This window comes from Chanos chanos, chromosome 7, assembly GCF_902362185.1.
Source record: "Chanos chanos chromosome 7, fChaCha1.1, whole genome shotgun sequence".
Taxonomy (NCBI): domain Eukaryota; kingdom Metazoa; phylum Chordata; class Actinopteri; order Gonorynchiformes; family Chanidae; genus Chanos; species Chanos chanos.
In genome coordinates, this window is record NC_044501.1 from 21,625,490 (window position 1) to 21,650,951 (window position 25,462).

Here is a 25,462-nt window from a genome sequence, read left to right on the forward strand (position 1 = left end):
ATAGTTAACACATATATTTCCATGGGTAAAAAAACAATTAAAAAGATAATGTTGTGATTGCAAACTATTTGAGGAATAATAGCACAATAAAACCTACCAACCTTTGTATCTGTGTAAATACTGTTTGTGTAGAAGACCAGTGGGAAATATCATGGTACTGAAACGATCTTTAGTAATGGTGGATTTGGAAGATTTAGTTTTCTCTCACCTTCTGGTGGCTACTGTTAAGAGAGAAAAAAACGACTCTTTGTGTATATACTACTGCAAAAAAGAAAGAAAGGGGGAAAAAAAACACTTTACAAACATTTATATTGAAAAGTAGTTTATAGACAAAAGTTAACCATCTGTCATCAGCATACCCTCTGGAAAGACTCTTTTAGACGATCCATGAAATTTTGTTAACATCCAAGAAACTGGAAATGTTGGTTCTCCCAACTTATTGAAAAAAATGCTGTATTGTTACAATTTAGTGCTGCTTTATTCCTCTTCCATGATAATTGATTTATTCGGAACACTCAACTTATTTTGCTTCTCTTTTTTTTTCCTTTTTTTTTTTTTTTTAGCTAAGAAGCTTGAGAAAAGTAACAATATTGCATATTTGACCTTTCCCCTTCTTTTTTTTTTCTTTTTTGACTCTAAAATCAATTCTGCTCTTTAGTGCCACCTCCTGGATATAATGCTATATACTACTCCTAGTTTACGCTTTACGGTTGCCTCCAGTTATGTCCACATAGTTCTGGCGACAACACACCATTTTCTCTGATCTACTGACACATCTCTCAAATCTTTATGAATTATTTGGCAAACCTTTTCATACCTGGAGCAAAATCAAACATTAGCTAAAAAATTAAATGAGCGATATGACTTCCTGATCTTTTGTTCCACTTACAGTGATACAAAATAAAACAGACCTATAGAGAAATCCCTATTCTACAGGTTCTGACCAAATACATTGCATTTAACAGATGTTTCTTGTTAAAAGCATTAAATGAATTCACAGATTTGACAGCAAACACAGACAAACAAACTGAATGTTTGGAGCTAGAGATAAACAAACAAATACACATGCTATGAATGTAAAGATCTGGACTAGGATAAGGTTTTTTAAAGCTGAGTCAGCTGTTTTTTTGTTTTTTCATTGTTTGTTTGTTTTTTTTTTGTCTGCGCAAAGGCACACAGGACTCAGACAGCACAAACTGGGAGGACATGAGTTTTATGTAGTGACTAAAGCTAATTCTGATTTACCTACTGAATGGGAGTGCTATATGGCAACACAGGAGAAAAGCTCATGTAATGGGAAAATAGCCCTCACAGCTTTAGACTGTTAGCACATCAATATTGATTTATCCAAGTCACAGTTTAACATTAAGTTTAGTTACTTCTTGACTATGGAGTCCCAACTAAGCTAAATAGGATTTAATCAGACCCTTTTTGTGTCAGCTCTCATTAGTCTAGGTGTGTGTGTGTGTGTGTGTGTGTGTGTGTGCGCGCGCGCGTGTGCTTGGCTTTAGCCTTAGTCTTCTGGTGAATTACAAATGTCTGTAACCATACAGAATCAAAGAAGGAGAGATGGAAAAAGAAACATTGGAAACACATATTTTAAAAATGATTTGATCAGAATCACATATTGGGTCACTCCTGTTGTTAAAAACCCTTCTGGCTGGACTCTGTCCGACGATCCTAATAATCCATTTGTGGATGCTGACAAGCATTAATCTGAGAGTACACCTGCCTGCCTGGGGTTTAATTTAAGGCTTTGTTTAGCCCCGAATTAGCTCTAATCCCCTCTCTGAAAATCTGATTAAATCGAGACTGGGCTCAATCTGTGGCATTTTGAAAATGTGTCAGAGAAAGCAAATTTGAGTTAATCTGATATAAAAGGGCATTTTAGTCTATGACTAGTCGTAAAGCCCTGTCTGTGAGACTAAGCTTAAACTGATTACACTTCAGTCTAAACTTCTGCACTGTTGGGGAATGAGTGACATGAAAGGCGTAAAAGGCAGAGAAGGTTCATAGACTGCTCCAGTACTATGGCATTTAGATGCTTTACTTTCAGCTGTTTCACTCTGCCTTGGTATCTTAATGTGTAACCAAAGCCCTAACTAACTGAAAATGATTACAAATTGACCTCTCGCCAGGTTTCACATAACATCTTACCTCAAATTCCTATACAACATTCTTCTACTTTTCAAAAACAGGGAGTTTAAGGAATCCAGTATATTTCATGCCAACCAAAAACACACCCTTTTAATAATGGATTTACAACATCATAAACACCCTTTTTTCTAATGGATTTACAATATTGTTGTCAGTCATCTCAAATACTCATATACAATGAACAATCTGATCAGTTTCCCCTTAAGTGCCAAGATTGTTTTTTTCAGTTACTCTTTATCATTTGTCTTGGTTATGCAGAGGCGCAATTCTCACTGTAAGCACAGAGTTATAATCTCACAGCCTCTGTCGAGACATTTTACTAATAATCTACACATGCTGGCATAATACTCCTAAATGTGTTCATGAAAGAGATCTGTCTCATGTAAAGAACATTTTAATGTAATGAATATAAGAGAGCATTATGTCAGCATTTATCACTGTTTTCACAGAGATGGACAGTTTATTAACTTTGTATAGAGCTTAATTTATTAGCCCTGAGTGCTTTGACACACCTCTGCCGATTAATACATACAGTTGATTCAGATAGTTGCCTAGCTACGTACTGGGTGTAGTAGCACATGGTGTCCACCTGGAGGCAGAAGTTTTTGAAATGTGAACCTTCAAGTGCAATCTGCCTCAAGTCTGTCTTTCTTTCTTTTCCTCTGGAAGTTAACATTAATATCAACAACACCAGAGTACTGACAAAACATTCAAATAACAATTTGTACATTGCTTATTTGTGTGTAACAAAATCCTTACAGTTGTTTATCCCATTACAATACAAGCAGTTACATATTGTGCCTGCCTGTCAGATATCTGCTTGCACTATATTAACTTCGACCCAACACATCATAAATGGCTGGTTTGCCCTCCCAAGCTGGCCAGTTTCGTACCGACACCAGTGACATACCAACAGGTAAGCTTGACACAGGTTCTTGTTACTCATGCAAATCCACAGGCTCTGTCTTCCTGCTCTGACTGAGATATTACGGATTACTCCTCTCATGTGCCCAACAACTAACACTTCCTGATTTAAACAGTCAATTCATGCATTGTTTCATTCCATGTTCCTAACCTCTGGGAATTTCTATCAGACCCACAAGCAACATATGCATGAAACCAAACAAAACTAGTTCTGTCTGGAAGTTTCCCTTTCAGTCACCTGAGAGCTCTTGCCTTTTAAAATGAGGTTTGTTTCCCCCTCAGTAAACACTATTTTCACTACGTCACAGAAAGAGAGAGGCGTGTGGACAATGATTGTCCTTTTTAATCTCTGCATCACACCATGTTCAAACATTCCCTCTATCTAAATGTTTTTCATCAGAAATCTATCTGATATTTCAGAACAACCAGCAATATTTTTTTGGCAGTTGTTCATCAGGTAACATGCCCGCACTGGAATCAGGATTTCCTCTTTCCTTCATTATCTTTCTTGAATTCTCAGTAACTAAATATAGATGTCATCTTGCCACATATTTATCCATCACTTCCTTGTTAAATAAACGTGCCATTTTTTTACTAATCATTAAAATAATTTAAGGAGCACTGATCCAAATTACACACATATTTTTGCCTGATTACTCAATGCTGTGTTTCTCTGTACCAGGCCTTGGAGCTAAAGATGTTTGTACTCTTTATTTCAGCCCAAGGAAATAACACACCTAACTCAGCTAAAAGGGCTTGATAGCTAGTAGTTTAAATGAAATCCAGTGTTTTACAGTGGGGCTAATAATAATAATATGCAGGTGTGTGGTTTCCTATATCAGAACCTAGGAAACAGTGATGTGGTGAAATGGTAATGAATTCTACTACTACTGCTACTACTAGCACTAATAATAAATAGCAACAGATTTCAATTTCTGTTTTTGTTCCACTTCACTTGGCGCCTTTGTTAAACATTAGCTAGGTTTGGTGTTCTTCCAAACCACTCATTTAAAGCTGGTGAAATAGCACTCTAAAGATAGCACAAAATATCCAGTGTTTGTCTTATCGTCATAATACACAAGGTATTCATCAGAGACTTCTCTGTTCTCCTTTGTCTTTCAGACCATTTACATATTGTTCCTGTCTGTCAGATATGTGTTCGTATTATTTTGACTTTGACGCAACTCTTCATAAATGGCGGATTTGTACCCAGGCCAGTTACGTGCAGACAGGTACGTCTGACACAGGTTATTGTTAGCCATGCAAATACAGAGTCACTGGCCCATTAAGACCTATTCGTGTGATAGTCTGTAGCAGATGCAGTGATTACAATACTAAGCCACCATGGCTGGGTGTTAAAACTTAAATGACTGAATGGGGACTTTCCCCTGCCCAGAACTCTATCGCAAGTACTAAAAATGTGTCAAAAAAACCCACCCACAGTAACACAGGGACGGGAAATTAAAAAGCGGTGTACTGGAAACTCCAACAAGGCCTGATAGGTGATGGTGAAATGACAAGATTTACCTAGAGGAACCAGATGGCCCTTTGAGATGACAAGTCAACATTAAAAAAATCAAAAAGGGCCATTAATACTTTAACACACTGTAAACAAGTTGTTCCGATACTTTCAGATAAATGTTTCCCTTAAGTGCAAACGAGGGGTGGTATCCTTAATGTTTGGATTTTAGATTATTTGCTACGTTTAAGCCAAAGCGTTTATATAATCTTCCCATCTGTCTAAAGTACAAGAGAAATGTAATCGTTAACGTCATGACCCAGTTCCCTAGCAACAAGAAAATTTATGTGTGTGTGTGTGTTTGTTGGTTGGCTGGATGTGGGAATTATGAAATTCAATAAAAAACACTGCTCTCTCTCTCCCTCTGATATCTTGAGAGTATAAAGTGCGGGAGTTACTGTAAGCTTGCCTAAGCAGATTCTTTCTTAGGTGGGAAGAGAGAGATATTCTGGCATCATCATTGTAATGTCAAAATGTTCTGGCTCATCCCTAATTTACAGCCTGCTGCTTCATATGACTGTGTCAAATCTGGGAAAAGGGTAAAACAGTCAGCTAAGAGGAATGTACTTCTTTCTCTCCTCATCCGTACCTATCCCAGTCTCTCTCTAAAGAGAAGAAAGACTTAAACCTTAGATCAACAAAACATCCTGTTAAAAAAGGAATTATGCAGTCTAAACATTTAGCTGGAACACAGTTGCCATGGCAAAAGAGCATTGAGAAGCATTCATTAAAAAGGATCGGTAATAAGCTTAGCTCAGAATAAACCAAAACCACTCAAGCTCACAACCACTTTTACATCATAATTATTCTGACCTTATTCAAATTATCTACTGGTTTAAGCAAAGGCTAAAAACAGGACTCGGTGTCAAAGGTGACCGTAATTCACAATTTCATGCCTCTGAGCCTGTTCTTTGAGTTGGTTTAAGAGTCATTTCTACAGGTGAAGGCAAAACAGAGTTTGTCCTTTTACTTCAAACATCAGCAAACGTATATTTACAACAATGTACTGTTTCCAGGTTGCCCGAGTGAGTTAGAATCCTGAAGATGAAGGGGGAAAAAAAAAGACAAGAAAGCAGGAGTTTGGAATATTAAAATTGCATAAAAATAGCTTTATTTCCAAACAGATCAGAACCTGCATGCATTAGCCAATGATTCATTGACTTCTCAGCTTGACTGGTGATTCACATCTTGTGATGAAAAGCAGCAGATTTCTTTATTTTCATTTTTTTATGCCCCCATGCAAATACATGGCTCATTCACTTCCCCTGAACTACTCCTGAACGATCCTTCTACAAAAAACATAAATATATACGGTTTTAAAAGACCTAAAAGAAATAGAAACTCTTACAAAAAACAAAAACAAGCTTCAAAACTATTTGCTTCTGAAATCTTGAACTAGTGTATATAATTTTTTTTATTTAAAAAAAAAAAAAAAAAAAAAAAAAAAAAAATCACATATACAACAGCTTAGAGGGGAGAAAGCCCCAACCTGAAGGAAGGCAATTAAATATTCGACAGTTAAATTAATACCAAAAAGAGGATCAGTAATCTAGGAAAATAAAAGAAACAAACACTGAATACGGAAACACAGTAAAAGTTAGTACTAGCATTGGTCATCATTTGAAAGGACAAAAATAGTTTCTTGGGAAAAAAAAAAAAAAATCATTCTATGTTTTGTTTACAATAATGAATACAGGGAAACTGTATTACCGGGAGGAAAAAAGAAAAATCAATTTTGGCATTTAAATATTTGGTAAATAAAAGTATGCCAGGAAATGGCTAAGTACCAGTTTTACATTTTATTCAAATGGCTATGTACACATCCCTGGAAGTTCAAAGTCCGTTTGCAATGACACTGTTTTCCCTGTCATTAACAACAGAACAGTACCTATCATATTAGCTTAGTTATTGAAAGAAATTTATTATTAGGCTTGGCCATCTATGAGAACAATGAGCCAGTGAGGGCTCAGTCTTTGACATAATCAGCCCCTGTGACTCAGAATCTCACTCTTATTGGGCAGCGAGCATGTGGAATGTTGTCAATGTCCAGTATATTACAGTGTACAGTGAAAGCATACACATGCCCTTAGTATTGTTCAAAGGTCAAGAAGCCTTTTCAGGGCTAATGAAGCTTTCTATAGCCAAAAAAAGAAAAAGAAAAAAGAAAACAATGCCCAGAATTACATAAATCAAACTGCACACCATCCACTTTGATAAAATATCAGTTTTGAAAATATGTGATTTGACAGAAGAGGGAATCTAAAACATGAAAGAAAGGAGGAAAGAAAGAAAGAGAGCTAGATGATCAGGCTACAGTAACATCCCCTCCTGTGATACCTGTACTAAAAAAAAAAAAAAAAAAGCGACACTTGAGCGTGTCCAGAGAGTCAGTTTGTATCTGAAAGGATCAGCGTTGGGAGGGGGGGGGGGGGGGCATACATACATACATACATACATACATGTACGGATGTGTCATCTGTACCAGAATCCTTCAGCGAAACAGCTCCTTTGCACTTTGTAGTGTTATTTAAAACCTGACATGACAAAACAAGCACTACCAAACTGAGGAAGTGAACTGTAATTAAAAAGAAAATAAAAAAAAAATAAGAGAGAGGCAAAACAAACAAACGAATCCTGTGTTGTACTACACTGCTGGCAAGAGACTACGGAAACTGTCTTCTTCCGATCGCCTTTGGATAAAATGAAGCAGTGTTTCCGCATCCCCGTTAGATTTATGAGGAAAAAACCAATGGAACAGCTCCGTTGGCCCGTGGGAGAGGAGACGTGGTTTTGTTTTGCATGTGTGTAATAATAATGTCCTCCCAGTTCTGTCCAGGCATGACACAGTGAACGGTGAACAAGGGGAGAGAGAGGTCGGCATGGCGGCTGCGAGGCACCGTGTGAATTAAAGTTCAGGAAGGTGTGAGTGTATGTGTGTGTGTGTGGGTGTGTGTGTGTGTGCGTGCGTGCGCATGTATGTGTGTGTGTGTGGGTGTGTTTGTGTGCGCGTGTGTTCACGCATATATCTCTGCAGTGGGGGCTTTTTTGTAGATTGGTTTCTTCCCCAGGTCATAGCTGCCCTCATCCTTCTTCTTCATGCGGTAGACCAGGAACAGAATGAGCATTGCAGCGAAGAGCACACCCACAACACAGCCAGCAATCACAGCTACAAGAGACAAGACACACAGAAAGAGAGAGATCAGGCTAACTGCGCTGGAGGCTTACAAAAAGGTTTTATCCGTCTGTTTTAACTGGAATAGGGATCAACCTTTGCCTCCCGGTGCTGTTTTTTTTTAAATTTATTTTATAGCAGCAGCTCATCTTACATTGTCTGAAAAAAAAGGTGTGTCATTCTGAAAGCTGCCAAAGGTAACCTTGGCCCGGTGAGGACAATGAAACACTAGCCAGGCAAGTCACTGAAAGTGTTTAAAGAAGTTACACATAAATCTTTTGAGGCAGTTAACCATAAATCCAGCACTGGAAATAAAAGCTGGCCATAAAATGATGTGTTATAAAACTGGATCTACCCAGATAAACTGTGGCCAGTCTCAGTTGCTCTGAGCAACAGCAAGAAATTAGACTGCACATCGACTTCTCTTTGTTCCTCTTTTCATGTTTCTCTCTATTCCTCACACAAGTTTGGGTCTCAAAAAAACATTCAGGTGTGTGCGTGAGTGTATTTTTATCTGGCCAACGTACCTGCTAGGACCTCGGTTTTGTTGAAAATGTTCTCGCTGCCAGCGACAGCCATCTGAACATTGGGTGACTGCATTCCATGCTTGAGGTCCTTTGCTAAGCCGACTTCGTTCTTCTGAACCAAGTCGCTATCATCGGGCTTCAGGTCATGCTTTGGCATTATGGGATCCTCTGGGATCCTGTTGTCTGTCAGATCGGGCTGTGGAAATGGAGCAGGGTTAAGAAACAATGCCAGGATGAGCCACTGGTACCAGCATTACTGAGATAACCCACAGCAGTTAAAATTGGTTCTCTCAACTGTTTTGGCATTTTAGCATTTGACACAGTCACCATGTGATTGCTACTGTAGAGTCAAAATAGGCTAATACCTTGAATGGAGGAACGAGCTCGCTGTTGCTCTCAATGGCTGAGTCTGTGATGGGGCAGAAAATGTAGTTTTAAGTTAGACACATCAACAGAAAGCCGGCTGACTGTAAGGAAAGAGTAAATGGACAGGAACTGGATAAAGTTTAACGGAGCATAAACCCACCGTCTCCAGAGCCTGACATGTCGTCGTAGTCGTTGTAGTCATCATCATCATCATCATCATCATTGGGATCCAAATCCTCATCATCAGTTGTGTCAGTTTCCCCAAAGCTGAAGTCGCCGGATGACTCTTGGTCATACTGATCCGTTGAAACCCATGTCTCTGTCTCTCGTGCCTGCATACACATACAAACACACCAATTCAGACCATTTATACTTATGTACATATAGAGATATAGAACTTAATGTATGGTGCCACTTCTCATGGGCCACTGCACTATTTTAAAGGCTGAAATTTGGGGGCAGAGAGGTTGGGGTGGGAGGTGTAATATTTTCACAACACAGTCCTCTGAATGACCAAAGCTAAAAGACGGATTTATCACCCCATGGGAGACGTGACCACTGGTGGTGTCTTATCTTTGGCTAAGGTGAGGCAGGAAATGACTGTTACCAGGAAATGAGTTCATTTAGGCAACCCCTCCAACCATGTAGGAGAAAAAAAAAAACCAGTGTCACAACCTCAACTTCTGATAACAGGATTTGTTGTTAATGTTCTGTATCAGTGCGCCCTTTCTGAGCAATAACATTGCTCCTTGTGTGAACAATTGAAAAACAAACTGTCTCTGTCATTAGGGTAAGGGACATGTAATTTCTCGGCCTCCTTTTGAGATGCGCACTGGAACACACAAAAGGCAAATATTTGACTTGTTCAGAGTACTAAGTGACATGTTTCCAGGTAGAAAAGGTTGAGTATGCATGCACGCGCACACAGACAGACAAACCACATAGTGGTCCGAGAGAGACGGGGGGGGGGGGGGGGGGGGGGGGGGGGGGGGGGGGGGGGTGCGCTTCGGAACAACATACAGAGTAACTTGGTGTCTGGGTTGGACAGTAGATCAGATACAGCGGTGACTATGGGGTTAGCTGGATTAGCTGTGCCTGGGCTGGGCTCACTGACACCTGGCTGGACTTTGAAAGCACGTGTGCGAGACTGGGCTGTGGGCCACCGCACAGACGGACAGTCATGTGTTATTCATCAGGGAGGAGCAGGTTAAAGCAGGTTAGCTTATTTTTTTCATGATCCGTCAAGGGCGGATACTCAACACTGGTTAAAGAAAGAAACCACAATTTAATGCCTTTACACAGAATCACCTAACCAGGTGTTCTATCCTCCCTCTCTCTCTGTTTTCACCCATCCTTGACTCCCTCCTTATAAAACAAACCTAAATCCAGCTAAAGTCTGGTCAATGCTATGTCTTAATTAAGAGAATCTCTGTTTAATCTGAAACTCCAGCAGTAATATGCCATAGTATTACAGCTCTGAGGAGTGCCTAGTACTTGCCAACTAGCTTTAACAGGCCAGTTATTCCAAGAGCTTTTGTTTTGTGCGAAACTCCAGAGGCTTCTAGAAGTTTGGACAATGCCAGAGTGCTGTGGTTTAGAGGCTGATGGAGCGTAGTCCAGTCATTATGCAGTCAAGACGTGAGAGCATTCAGAGGAATGCCATTCTTCTCCTCACTGAGAATACGGCCATTTTCCTCTCCCTGCTCTGAGCTGAGCACATGCTCCTCTCAACCCAATCCTTCACACTCAAAACCCACACACATCAACTTAAACAAGAGTTTTACAACAACAAACAAACACAAGCAGAGGGGCTTTGGGCTGGTTAGAAAAAAAACAACAACATGGATTGGATAGGGGAGGCGACTCAAAGATTTTCAATAGCCTATATGCAATGCATCATACAAACACAGCTTGTTTCTACAAGCCTGGGCCGGTATGAAGTTCATTCACTCGTGCATACACACATATACATACACAGACTGACATCCACACAAACACGCACTCTATACTGAATCAACTTGTCCCCACCCTGATAGCAGCCTGGAGTAGCTGGCTTGTCACTGCATGTCTGCTGCTGTAATGCTAACTGATCATGCTTGGCTATAAGACCTTTATCTGCTACACTCTCCTGCTACCTGTCTACCTGCCTCGTACTCAATAATCCCCAATGATGCATGCTCTGACCTGACATTCCTGAAAACTCACAAACAGCAGGAGTGCACCCCCGCCCCCCCCCCCCCCCCCCCCCCACCCCCAATTAGTCAGGGTTTCTCATAGAATTACACAAACCATATCTTGACTGCATCACAAACATACAATGTGGGCTTTGTATCTGGGCCCACACACATACAGGCCATACTGTGCCATCATTCAGACGGCTTATTTACAAACCGGCCCATTCAGAAATGTCATTTCCCAAAGCCTGGTCAATGCTCAGTCTAATAGGATTTGAAGCCCAAAGCCGCAATGCTTGCAAACACACTTGTGTGAGTACATGCCACGGTATTCCAGTCAATAAACCGCAGAGCCCTTCACACAAGATGTGTTTTACTGCAATTCAGTTAGTAGCTTCAGGGAAACTGGTATGACATTGCTGAAACGCAGTTCTATGGAAGGTTAGTGTGATGCTGAATTTGGGAAAAAAAAAATTTGGTAATACTGCTAAACAGCAAAAATGGCAATGTTCCAAGAAATGGAGAAAAAAAAAACCCCACTGTAACACGTTTTAAAAACAGTGTCAGCTTTGTCATGGTGTACACTTCAGAGACGACGAGAGAGGAACCACAGTTCGTGGTTAATTTCTTGTGCAAGGCCACAGTGAAACCCCCAGGGTCAAAAAACAGAGTGAAGAAACCACCTGCGAGATGGTGCACAGAATAATTCAACATACACTGAACAGAAAAGCACAGTGAGGGGCAGGCAGAGAAGTGAGATGCTGTAAAGAACAGGTTTGGGGTTGTCCAAATAACTTTTCTCCGAAAAGATTCAGCTATTACTGTATTTCAAAAGAAAAGGTCACATGACCACACTCTGAAAATGTAAGACAGCAACACAAACGCTATTGCAGCTGCCATTTCTCCCTCTGGTCTAGAAGTTTTTAAATCTTTATATATGAAAGACAGTGTGCTCTGCCTTATCCCTCTACTGTGCAAATGACATAGGAATTGGGGGGGTTGGGCAAAAGAGTAGTCACCCAACTGTGGCCCATTCGTCTGTCATCCTCTCCCACTTGTTAACTCTAAAAAGCCGGTCTCATCCAGGAGGCTTCTAATGCCACGGGAATGCCTGACGAGTGTGTGAATTAACTGGGCTGGCTAAGCCAGGCCGCAGCACAGACTGGGAGAGCAGGAAGCCAATCCAACCATCTGCTTGCAAATGGAAGGGCATCTGTTGCATTGAGAGAGACCCCTCCTGTGAGAGGACACCACGTAACCATGGCGACGTACCTCTCTGTCTAAATGTCTCTCTCTCGAGCTGCCAGCTTGGAATACTTGGCTGCACACGGAGGTCCGATCCAGGGCTGTAGACGCATCATTAACGGGTCACACACAGACTTGGCATAACACGCTTGGGTCAGCTCTCCGGCCAGAACTTATTGCTTTCCCTGTATTTAGCGCAACTGAATAAATTCATTCATTCATAAATAAATAAGTAAATAAAAAAATAAGGCTCCAGCTTCCAGTCTAAAGCATTCTTGCAGAGCCAAAATGCCATCTAAATCTGCTTTATTAAACTCAGAGTGCTTCCCAGGTCATGCTCAGGAGACACTAGTCAAGGTCATCTGATGTCCTTGCTGATCAAGGTCACACAGAATTACCACAGTAACTAACCTGTCATGTTGACCAATTGGATTTAGAAATGCGCATTCTGTCGCATGATCTCCTCGCAAGATGCACCTTTCCCCCAGATCCCACCCCCGATCCCCACCTCCTCCCCCTCCACCACTCACACACCGTTCCAGATTCCTTCCACCTTCACAGCCGCTATTTATAGACTCTTTTTTCAGTGGCCAGCTTAATCATAAGAGAACTCCACAGGAGAGAGTCATGACTGGGAAGAAGATGGAGGGCAAGCATGCTTGTGCAACCATCACTCATTTAAGGCAGTAGCTTAGAGAGACAGTCCTCACTAAACCAGCTGAGTGGTCTTCCACAGCTTGCTGAAATCAGAGCTTGTTAGAAATCACAGCCATCAACTCCAGTTTCTTATCAGGTTTCTCAATCTGACTTACTTCAAGCTTGCGTTGAGGTAAACCCGCACTCTCAGATTTGCAAATTTCGCCTTCAAAACAGAGCGATGCTTAAGCAGAAGAGTTGTTTTCAAACGTAGGCGAGAGGTGGAGGATCATGGCAAAGGAATGCCGAGGGAGAGGGTTACAAGTCGAACGGGTTGGTCTATTAGAAGCTTTGATAGAATCTAGGCAAATCGACTCCACATGATCCGGGACAATGCCTCCTCCGTTCAGAGTACAAGGCGTTTTGCCGCTTATTCTTCTCCCATTCTGCCTTCACAGGAAGTGCTTTCATCTCATCCCACAGCATGGAGCAGTGTGCCACTGGCTTTCATTAATTAAACAGATCACTGTTAAGGCAAGACATTTCAGGCCACAATAGATGTTAAGGGAAGATGTTTCAGGCCACAATAGATGGTGGACTGATCTCAGTGGGTTCACTATTGTTCCACAGCACCAAACAAGCTGCTTTGTTAGCACCACAGAGAGGCCCTCCCTGAAATAGGGTGACAAAGGACAACGGATCACCACTGTACCCCTGAGGAAACCCGAGTTGAACATATTGTTGTGACTTAAAATCTGTACACACAGATAAAAACACCACAAGATAACACAACATTTCTCATCGTTGTGCTGGAATGAAGCAGTCAATCCGGCTCTCCAACTCTGGAAAAATACTAAAATACCAACGCCCAGAGTTGTTGAATTGTGGCTCTTAGATGTGGAAAGAGAAAAGTGACAGAAAGAGCTTGAGTGGCTCTAATTAAGCACAGCACAAGAGCTCACAAAAACTTCAAAGACCCTATTTTGCACATACTTGTTTATTCAAGATAATGATATTTTGGTGCTATGCATTTTTGCCTTGATCAGAAGTAGACAAAATGCCAAACAGAAATGAGTGAATTACAATGCAACATGTACACAAACCCACAGAAAGCTTTGACAGGGCAAAAGAATGTGGAATTTTACATTCCTTTATTCCCCTACACATTTCACTGAAATGCAAATAGTCTTCAATCTTCTGTGGATGGGCTGAGATCTTTAGTTTGACAAACGTTTCATTGGAAATGCTTATCAACAGAAAAACAATCGTAGAGAAGGACAGCTGGCTACTAGATAAACTGCAGGGACCACATATCAGCAAATACATGCAATTAAAGTAGTGACATATGGTTGGTAGGGCCACAGGCAGTAGAAAGAGGAAGTGTCTCAGGGTGTGCTCTTCATATCGGGTTTATTTACATGTCCATGGCCTTCAATCTTAGGAAGAATTTGTTTGTTTTGACGAATTACATATTTATCTATCATAAGAAAAAGAAGAAGTACTCTCCACGGTAGCCAATTACAGCTGACGTGATTTCACTTAAAAAAAAAAAAAAATCAAATGATTGTTTGAAAGTTCTTTGTCCTTCAGAAAAGAATCAAGCCAGTTATGAAACACTAACAAATGTCAAACTAATGTGGTAAGAGAGGTTTAACTAGCAAAGTAAGAGGGAGTAGCCTGAATAAGATAAAAACTTTTTCACCCAAGCACCAAACAATATCTCTCTCTCTCCTCTCTCTCTGCCAACATTCCATCGTCTAAAAGGAATTTTATAGGCCAGTGGACAACAATGCGGAGACCATTACTACATCCTGGTCAAAGTATTAATCATGTTCTCCGCATAGCCTTTCATCGGGCATTCAATTCAGCCCGCCATGCCAAACAGAGAATAAAAAGACTGAATGATTGCATGCTTTATTTCAGGCTGACTCATCGGCAGAGAGCTGACAGAGCAGCCAGAGGAGTGAGCAGACACTTTTACAGCATAATCTCACACTGAAACAGGGAGCAGGAGCCAGAAGCTGCTCATCTGGATGAGACAGAACGTCACGTCTCCACTCTTGCTCCGCATGATGTGGGGAACCGTTTGTTCAGTGAGGTCGGATTGTCTTGAGCGTGATAAGGGCTTGGTTCCTTTGAGTTACTTTAGAACAAACCAAAACACTATTACTGCGGCAAAAACAAAAACAAACAAAGCCCAAATGTAGGTTATAGAAAAATCAGCTTAAAAGTGTATCCACAAAGAAATACACCACAACTGAGGAAAAGTCAGAGCAAACCACAGGAGACACTCCACCAACTGAAAATATTACAGCAGGCCTCATATCCAGGCCTGTCCACTGTTCACTCTTCTATATGAAGGGCTGGATGTTAAGATAGCAGTTTGGTCTAGTGAGTGGGATGAGGGTGTTGTCTCCGGCCTCCAACTGAGTAACAAGTGAGAAAGAGAGGTTGTTTCATTTCGGAGCAAAACAAGTGGGTCCAGAGTGAATGGAGAGACATGGAGAGTTTAAGCCCATACTCTAAACCAGAGACTGGAGAGATGGGGGCCAAACGAAAGAGAATGAGCATTTAAATCCGCCCATGTGTGCGAAATCCCAAAGAAGCCTGGTCAAGGTCAGGAGGGGTCAAATTCCACAGGAAAACGCAAAAGGAGGAGAGAGGGAGAGAGAGAGAGAGAGAGCGAGAGAGAGAGAGAGAGAGAGAGAGAGAGAGAGAGAGGAGATGCGTCTGCATGATTCTGAGGAATGTAGCAGCCTCTCTCATTGAGAAGGATGGATCTTTTGATGTGTGTTGGCTAACTAAGACAGTGACCAACCAGCCCCCCCCCCCCCCCCCATACACACACACACACACACACACACACACCTATGATGAAACTAAGTAATGTTATCACTACCAGACAATAGCTGCAGCTGACATGACCATGTTACTCTTAAGTTATGTCACTGTAAACCAGCAAGACTGCATTTTAAGGCAAAACTCAGAACATATGACTCAAGGACAATTTTAAATCCCCTACTTCCAAGCACAACTCACCGATCTGATACTGTCTACATCCTTATCCCTCAAGCTGTGTGTGGTTAACGCTCAGCCCTTGTATGTGGTTGCCTGCCCACACTCACTGGGTGGCATTTGTTCTATCACCATTCCGTTCTATTTTAGCCTGCTCAGCGCTCCCTTCACCACAGACATCTGCTCAAAGCCAGCAGATTCGATTATGAAAGCAAATAATAATAATAAAAATAACATTCCAGACCAAGAATATTGCACATTCGCAATTTGTATTAGCAAAAGGACTGATGTCAGTTCTCACAAGAAAAGAACTAAGTGTTTGGTTCAGACGGCTACATATCAGATCACACAACACAAGGAAGAAATCCCGACCCGGTTACAAACTTAGAGTCTGTGACAATAGAGCTGTTCTGATAGACTCGTTTGTTGAATCATGTATGTTTGATCAAGGTCATTTCTCACACACTAAATGAACATATTTATAGTGTTAAAGCTCGTACATGCCATAAAACAATATCAGCACATAAAAAAAAAAAACGTCTCTAGGGCTTGTAGATCAACCACGCAGTTTTCAGTCTTGGTTTGTACAATTAATTTCTCACCGAACTTATGTTCACGTGATATTTTCAGTTGATTAGTTGAATCTTACCAATCAGTTCTATTAAACAACGACACATCAAGGCACAGATATCAGTAGTTCCAAACTCGCATCCAAACCGAGTTCCAACTACTATGCTAACTTTCTGGCTAGGTAATGTAGCTTGCCGGGCTTCCTAACAGGTCAACAACAGTATCTGAAAAATATCCAGTTTTCTTGAAATTACACCAAAGAAAACAACTTTTAAAAACCATTTATATAATGCTGTAACTGTACTAAGAATAACGTAATACACACAATAAATTCCCTTATCATAGTAGCAACAAACCTGACCGAATTCTGTTTAACTAATCAAGCTAACTAACCTGAACCTAAGTAAACCCATTTTGGGTAAGGATAGGTTAAGTAAGGTAGCTAACTACGTTAGCAAGGCTAACACTGAAAAGAGGCACTGACTGTGCCTTGCTAAAATTCTAGAGAATAATGTATGCGACGTAACATTTCTAATTCATCTGAACACATGGTAGTCTAGCTTCAAATAGAAATCGAACAAGTTAACATTATTAGAAGTCGAAGACAAGAAGTTAAGACAAGAGAAGGTAAATCAGCTACTCACCGACTCAGCATAGACAGCAGCAAATAAAAACAACACGAGGTATAATGTGCGCATATTTCTCTTTGAAATGTCCTCGGCGACTAAAAGGTGTTGACAGCCGAAAAATACGCTCTTATATTGAAAAGTCGATCTTCGACGAATGTATCCCAGAAAAGTAAAAACTAGCGACTCTTAAATGTCTTACTTCGAAGTAAAATCCTCACTGCCAGCCAGTAATCAACTAGAGAAAACTGTTGATTGATCCCTCTATATTTTGGCGAGCATGCCCCGCCCCATACTGAAAAGAGAGACCGTAGAATTATACAATGGAATTTTTTCTTCGTCACAGTTTACGGGAACTCCACACGACGCAAGCAACAGGCAGGAGAATCAGAAAATGACACAGAAAGTGAGACTTTTTGAAGAAGTTAGAGAAATTGGTATTTTAAGAAATTACATAAAGTTATTTATTACGGCGAAGTTTAGCTGTCGTACTAGACTGCAGATAAGTAGCATTTTGGACATCTGTGGTGCGCGAAAATCTCCACAATTTCTCAGAAAATGGGAAAATGGATTATAAAACTGATTCATATTTTGCTTTAAAAGGTACTGTTAGATTTTTAAAACTTTATTTAAAATTTGGACAGGCTCCTGTCGAAAATGTTTGTTGATTTTATCGTGTGTAGTCTTGTGTGGAAGATGAGGAATTTTTGACTGACGTAATCTTCCGGTAAAACTTGCCGTTTCGTCAAGCTTCCCCCAAACCTGAACACTCTAAACATGGTGACTTCGCTAACTGAAACTTTTGTGCATTGTTTTATAGGCACCTTGTCATACTTCAGGGTTTTTAATCATACTTTCCTCTTTAAAAATAGTCCAGTTTATATTGACAGAGGAATCTTTTTTTAATTGTTCAGATTTTATTATTTAATCTCAAGATTACCTTTCAATGGTAGATGTCCTTTTTTGTTGTTGTTGTCATTGTTTGGTTACACATACGATGCCCTCTCTTTCTTTAAAGTATTTGGGTTTTTCCATAAGGTAACAGCAGTTAAAGCTATCAATTTTTTTCACCCAGTGAACAATAAGAATGATGTAAAAATAATTGCAAAACCCTCCCCCTCCCCTGTCATCGCTTTGAACTTGAAACCCACCTGACAACAGGTCTGTGCTTGCTGTCTTCCTGCTAGTACAGAGAGGTGCTGGTCTCCTCACAACACACCACACGCCTTATACTTTGCACTAACCCACCACTTCCTTCTTACACTGGGGAAAGAGAAAATTATTCATTTGTAAGAGATAGCCAGTTCAGAATAGCTTTGATTCATACATGTTATGGTTAACTTTCAAAGCAGGGCTCACCCATATGGTTCTGTGTTCTGAATTTTAGTTTTGGAAAAGACGGCATCAAAATAGTAAGATGGGAAAAACATAATTTACATGTTTACAAATCCTTTAAATATTTGTTTATTGGACTGACACATAAAGTTGATGATGATGTTTCCGCCGTGTTTCTTTCTCTAGAACAGACATAATGATGTGTATTGTTTCATACATGTTTTCTAATAAGTCTTGTATAGTAAAACCCAGTGAATAGTATGAAAAATGGTGGCTATCCACTTTTATCTCTTTAAAATCAAATATTACAAGCTGTGCTTCATTTTTGGGAAATGGTAATGTCATAAAATGATTATTAAAAAAATTCAACAATTGCCGCAATGATGTTTTACTCCCATCGTACTTCACAGTTCAACCAAAGTGCCATCTTCCCCTTTAGTGATCAGAGCAAGGAACTAACATGTAGATTTAGGGGAAATATATACTGTGTATACAGTATATATATATATATATATATATACACACACACACACACACACACACGCACACACATATATACATATACATACATACATACACACACACACACACACATATATACACACACACACACACACACACACACACACACACACATATATATATATATATATATATATATATATATATATATACACAAAATAGCAGATAGGCAAGTTTCCATTTTGACATAAGATTAACACTACACCTCCCTCCCCCCTCCCCTTGGGTACTAACTGCCCATAGCCTACAACCCTTTTTCATTTGCTAACACTGAATGGAAAAGGACAAATTCCAATACCACAATGATAACATGATAACATTTTCAGTTTGTTTGTTTTTCTTTTTTTCTTTCCCTCTCACCAAATACACCACCACAATATCTCTTTTAGTGGGAGATATTTTCTCCCCAGGTGCTTTCCCTTTACTGGCCACTCACTATTGTGGTCATTTGTCAGAGCCTGTATTTCTATGGCAACTGCTGACCGCAACTGGGCCTCACGCTTGGCACTCATGTCTAGGAGAGGCCTTCAGATTCAGTAGCAGGGCTGTAGTGCATTAGATTACTCATGACAATTAAAAGAAACAAAGTCCACATGTTCTACATTATAGAGACGGCCTCAGTCGACGCAGTCCATGCTGTCCCATCATCGTCTTCTCCGGCTTGTTTTGGACAAAGCTGTAGTCAGTCTTTTGTCTCTGTGCCAAAAGACAAATTCCACACAATCTCTGCTTCAGTCTGACACACATTCCTCCCCGGTACAACAATGAAGACCCTTGTGCACATGCTGGTGTGAGTTTGCCTCTCTTCCTTCATTTTATTACTTCATAAATGCTGTGGAAAAATTTAATAATTTCCCTAATGTTTTTGAACTTCTTCATTTCTCTCCTTTACTCCAGCTTCTCCCTTAGGTAAAAGACAATACACAAAGCATAAAGATATTTCAGATTTTACCTTTAACCCACCTCATTGATAGTTACTCAGAAGACGAAAAAGTCATGAGTGTTATGTAAACATGCTGAAATGAGAAATATGAGCAGTCAGATATGAGCATCACTACGCCCAATGCAGGTCCATTCCACTCATTGTAATTTTTACCCTTTTGATCTTTACATTGAAATTAGTGGCATAACAAGTCACCCCCAGGCCTGTGTGCAAAGATTTAGGACTGGACCCCTTAATCCAAGAAGTAAACAAACGCAAGGTGAGTCCAGCAGTACCTGAGGCGGTAGCACAAGATCCTCATTCCTTCAATCTCATGGTTTAACAGAGGAAACGTCTAGTTACTATACAGTATACACAACAAGTGGGAATGAGCACTCATGTATTCATAATATCAGTGGCGGTTTCATTTTATACTAATACACAAAGTAAAAGCGGAGCATGCTCATGCCCAGTGTAACCTCATTATTGGCTAGGCAAGACTGTGGATTAGACTGCTGTTCTTCACCACTATCAGAGCATTGCTGGAACCCACTTCAATATTTACTGTCAATAAGATGACCTGGACAACTGGCATGGCGGCCCAGTATGACAAGAAACAGCTGACATCGTCGCCTATTATTAATCAGAGTGACCAGTTTCACTGATATGGTGATGCGTCGCCGTAACTGCAGAACTGACACACACAACGGCCCGTTAAGACAGCCATAGTACTGGCAAAGTAGAGGTAAAATGTAAGCAGCTTACACCTCATACTCACTCACTTTAGAACTGGGGGGTGGGTCTTGCCTCACTTCAGCATGCTCAAGAATGACCATATAACCCCCCATAGCAGCCCCAAGAAATTTGATCATTAATTTTCAAAGTGAACAACACAGTGTTTCAGGGTTTTGTGATTTTTGAATGTGTCTATCTTATTTGATTACATCCAGGTTTCTCATGGCTGTGTTTTCTGATGCCTTGTGTATGTCAGTGTTTTGTCGTGCTGTTTAGGAGTGAAAAAACACTGCACTTTTAAATTTAAAGTTTGTTTATGGTTAAAAATTGGTCATTAAGTAGACCTAGCATCGTATTACTGCAATGGACTGGCGACCTGTCCAGGGTGTTTCCCCACCTTTCCCCCAACGAATGCTGGGATAGGCTTCAGCACCCCCCACAACCCTAATTAGGGTATGCAGCTTTGAAAGTGAGTAAAGTTTATACTTAAGTTCTGAGGCAAAAAGAAAGAATGACGACAGATGTCTGTCATCGTGCCATGAAAACAACACATCAGTTGCCCGGAGGACTCCACAGTTCGTATTAAATATTTAGATATAGGTTAGTGGAAACACACAAATGTTAAATGTAAAATCGTTCTTTAACTGTAGATCAGATCTGTGGGATATGGTGGGGGTCTGGGCTTTGTAAGTGCAGAGCCTATAGGCAAATTCATACACGGCTGATTAGAGTGGTCATATGGGCAGAAAGACAAAAAAAAAGCACTCCTGTTGTCTTAGTTCTTATTGGATGGAATCTCATAATTGTAGGAGGAGGTCTTCAGATCTAAATAGCGACGTTATAGGAGAACTAGAGTAGATAGGATGTTGTGCCATCAGTGAGGCCCAGCTGGCGTACAGTAGCATCGTTCAGTAACAGCACTGAATTTGCAACAGTTGTGTGGGATTGGTGAACACCTATAATAACTGCAGTAATAATTCTGATGAGTGTACTATATGACAACACTGCTGGAAATGTCCAGCAAGTAAAAAGAAAGAAAGAAAGAAAGAAAAATGCATCAGAGTAAAGAAAAAATTAACAGGGTTTATCCTCCCAAGCTCCCAAGCAGAACTGTGCACTGTTTTTGCTCTGGACTTGGTTTTCAAGCAAAAAAAAAAGAAAAAATGTCAGAGATGCTCACATCCTCTCTAGTTCTACACAGGCAATCATGATACAATATATCCACAGTCACTAACTATCTCAGTTAGACCTGGTGAACTACTAACAGGATCAAAACAGTTTTGTTTCTCTTCATTTGCTACATTTAAGACGTTTGTAGCACATCTCACTGTGCCTCTATCCTCTATTTCAGTGGTTCTCAACTCCAGTCCTGGGGACCCCCTGTCCTGCACGTATTTGTTTTAACTCACTATTCATTATCACAGTAAAGCTTTCTGAAAACAGTCAATTTATTGTTATTTTCTAGATCTTCGTCTTACTTTTATTCACCAATATGAAAGTCAGTGACATTATGCCAGCATAGTTCCTGTTCCAGCAGTTTTGGAAGAAGTTTTTCATAGAAAGTGGTTTTGTTTCAAATGATCCATTACCTATGTGGGCCTTACAGAACCTCAAAACACCTGACACCTGCTAGAGTTAAGTTTCCTTTTTTTATTCTACAAGCAGTTATTTCTTTTTCTCTTCTGCGAGTTTTTGTACTTGCCCCAAGACAGTCCTGAGGACCATGATATGTAAAAAGCTTTGAACCTTTAATGGAACTTGTGAAAACCTGCTTTTCTGGCATTTACACCCAGTTTAAAATATTCAGAAGAGGCTGTGTCACCAAGTTAACACTAAATATCTTTCACATTGAAAGTTTCGTATCAGAATCAGATTTCCAGTTAAAGTGAAAATTTAATGGTGACACCAAATACTTAATTACGTTGTAATTATAATGTAATGTGTTTAATTACATTTATTTGTGATGCTAGTGGGTTACAGGAACAGATACATTTACATCTGCAAAGTCCTGCCAGTGTTTTTAATCAGTGTGTATCAGTGACAAATGGCAAACTGAGTAGGCTGAGGTCTTGGCTAGTATCAGATATGATGTAAAAAGTAGGTTATCTGCTGATTTGATCCAGCCCAGTTTGGTGATGGCAGAATTTAATTTTCCTGATAGAATTTTTGCTGTTGTTGTGATTGTCATTCATTGTAAAAGCTGAGTTTTGTTGTTTTTGTGATATGGGGAGCTGCTCCTGGTGATCATTGTTCTGTGTAAGATGGATGGAAGGAGGATAAAGGGGTGAAGCCGTTTTTTCCTCCAGCTGTGCTGTGTGAAGTGGGCTAATGTTTGTTCATCATTAAAAGCTATATACTCCACCCTAAATCTTATTTGTACAACATATCTTGCCTGCATTGTAATGTACCATTTGTCAGGTTACGCTGAATGATGCTATTAAGACTCCTCTTTGTTTGTTGTTTGGTTTTCCTTGGTACTGTAGTTTTCCCTGTGGATCTGCTGAATGGCCTGTCCCCCTTCACACCTCCATCCAACCACCATAAAGCTGGATTTCCATAATGGACCTACATGTTGTTGTTTTCAACAGGTAATCCTGAGGCAAGACTCTTTTCTTAAACATGAATGTTATTGTGGACATAACAAAAGACGGGTGAGCGTGTAATCCCCCTTCTAGAAGTTTTACATCTATTTTCATTTTCATAACAGATGACTCAGGTTTTTCAAACACCCACCACACCACATTACTCAATTTTTCCCTTTCCTTTCAGCTCTGTCCACACACACAGGCACGTACACACATACGCACACACACATACAGGCACGCACGCATGCACTCCGTTCACTTCATTCTGTGGAACTGACTTTCACTTGGTTGATAAAGAAGTACTTACACACACACACACACACACACGCACACACACACACATACTCGCGCGCTTTCTCTTTTCCTAGAACTGACTTGCGCCATGCTGATAAAAGCACCACTCACTTGTGTTCTGAACTTTGGAACTGCTTTGCAATAACATTCTCTCTCTCTCTCTCTCTCTCTCTCTCTCTCTCTCTGGCTCTCTTGTTCCATCCCTCCCTACTCTATGTACAAACAGTACCTCAGGGGAGTTGAAGTTAGCCAAGTAAAATCACTCAACTGTGACCTAACACCAAAACAACGAGCAAAACAACCCTCAAGAAAAAAAAAGAAAGCGACAGAGCGTTTCCTTACTCCTTGCTCTCCTCCACCCCACGCATAGCTATTTGTTTACGGTAAGGCTAAACCAAGCACAGCCTGGATGTGTGTTCTGCTCCGTTAAAATTTCAGCCACATGGGAAAGCATACGCACAACTTCCTGCAAATACAGATAAGACATGAGTGTTATGGGAAGCATCGCAAAGCTGGAGCAGACAGATGTGAATTTCTGTTTGATTATTTTGGGGGAGTGTGTGCTGGTCAGTGGCCCTTGTGGGGGAGGGGGGGTTGAAAAAAAGACACCAACTGACAACTAGAAAACACAACAGCACTGTAGAGGGAATTGCTCTGGAGCATTAGAACGTCCTGCCCTTCTCGCCTGAAAAGACACACTTATTAAGTTCACTAACACGGAGGACCTGACCTTGGTTAATAAATCACATTTACATATGCCTGATGATGATTATATCAGTCATATAACAGTCAATATATCAGTCATGTTAAGTCACTCTAAGTAAAACCTATTAGTATTAGTCATAGTGTTAGTATTGATTTAACTCTGAATAATGTGGACGTAATGACTTCAAGTTTCATCAGAATAACTTACTGTGTTCACACTGTGAATGTGGTACATGGTTAATGGGATCATAGAGACTGGTCGTTTGTGACCGAATATCAGGGCCGTGTGGAGTGATAAACAGTCCAGAAAAGGCTATTTAAAATATTTTTCTCCTGAATCAAAATCTATAGAGAATGGAGTCGAAAGACCAGATTTTGAAGGTATAAAATGAAGGTATTTAAAGATTAAATACATCAAACATGAATATAAAAAGATGAAGTCATCTTCATAACTGAGAAATCGTGAAATATGGTTACTGTTTGATGACAGGCATAATACCATTCTGATAGGATTTTTTTCTGTTCTGGTTGTCGTGGCAACATTTTGCTGATTCGTTAAAGGAGCAAGTGTTTCCCAAAGTGTTTTCAAACCCTTTAGTGCTTTATTGTAACTATTTCATACAACCATAAACAAATCATTCAGTTGGCAATTAGCTGATAATTTATGTCGTTAAAGGTCAAAGACACCCTCATTTCAACAATTAATCAGTAATCTGTGTTATTAATGTAGCCCCAGCAAGTCATGGGTTTCACTTCTGTGAATGACCTCTTCAAAGAATTAGTTCTTAGCATGAACTACTGCAGTAAGTAAGATCTGTATGTTGTAATGACTATTTCAGTAGAAAGAATGCCCCTACTCATTTCCCACTTGAAACTTGTGTGGTCAGTTTCAATCTTAATCTTGGGACGTTTTTTCCTTAGTCCTAAAATATGTTCTTCTCGGAATTTAGGACCTTAAAATATTATAACCCTACAACATTTTCACTTTATTCTCTGAAGTTTTAATTTCAGTGATGTTTTGAGCTTATGGTTACTTTTCAAGGATAAAGTTGAAACATTCTCACTTGATATTCTGCTGCTACACTGTTTTTATTTCATTTATTCTTTCTCTCATGATTCTTATGCATCATAGTTGTGTAATTACTGTTACTCTGTGTGTATGTGTGTGTGAGTGAGAGAGAGAGAGAGAGAGAGAGAGCTTGTGTGTTTGTCTGTACATATTGTAAAGACAGAAAATAGGTCTTTATGAACAACACTTTTTTGTTTTGTATTGTTTTTTGTGCTTGCCCTCAGTCAGATCTGAGCAGGTATGGCTATTGTCTGATGTGGAAGTCACTCCAGATCATTTTACTCTTACTGTGGTTTCATCTGTTGCAGAGAGACAATAACGACATAGTATACATCCCTTGGTAGCCAGCGGATCAGGGCTGTTG

At 40.1% G+C, this 25,462-nt stretch overlaps 1 protein-coding gene across 1 annotated transcript; it reads right to left on the minus strand.

Moving 5' to 3' along the window:
• Positions 1-7,196: 7,196 nt before the first annotated feature.
• Positions 7,197-17,165, minus strand: sdc4 (syndecan 4). The gene is made up of 5 exons (XM_030779485.1): positions 16,950-17,165; positions 8,826-8,997; positions 8,665-8,708; positions 8,300-8,495; positions 7,197-7,766 (listed from the first exon to the last, which is right to left on the minus strand). Exons 1-5 carry the CDS (start codon positions 17,001-17,003, stop codon positions 7,615-7,617), a joined length of 618 nt encoding a protein of 205 aa, XP_030635345.1. The 5' UTR covers positions 17,004-17,165; the 3' UTR covers positions 7,197-7,614.
• Positions 17,166-25,462: the final 8,297 nt, after the last annotated feature.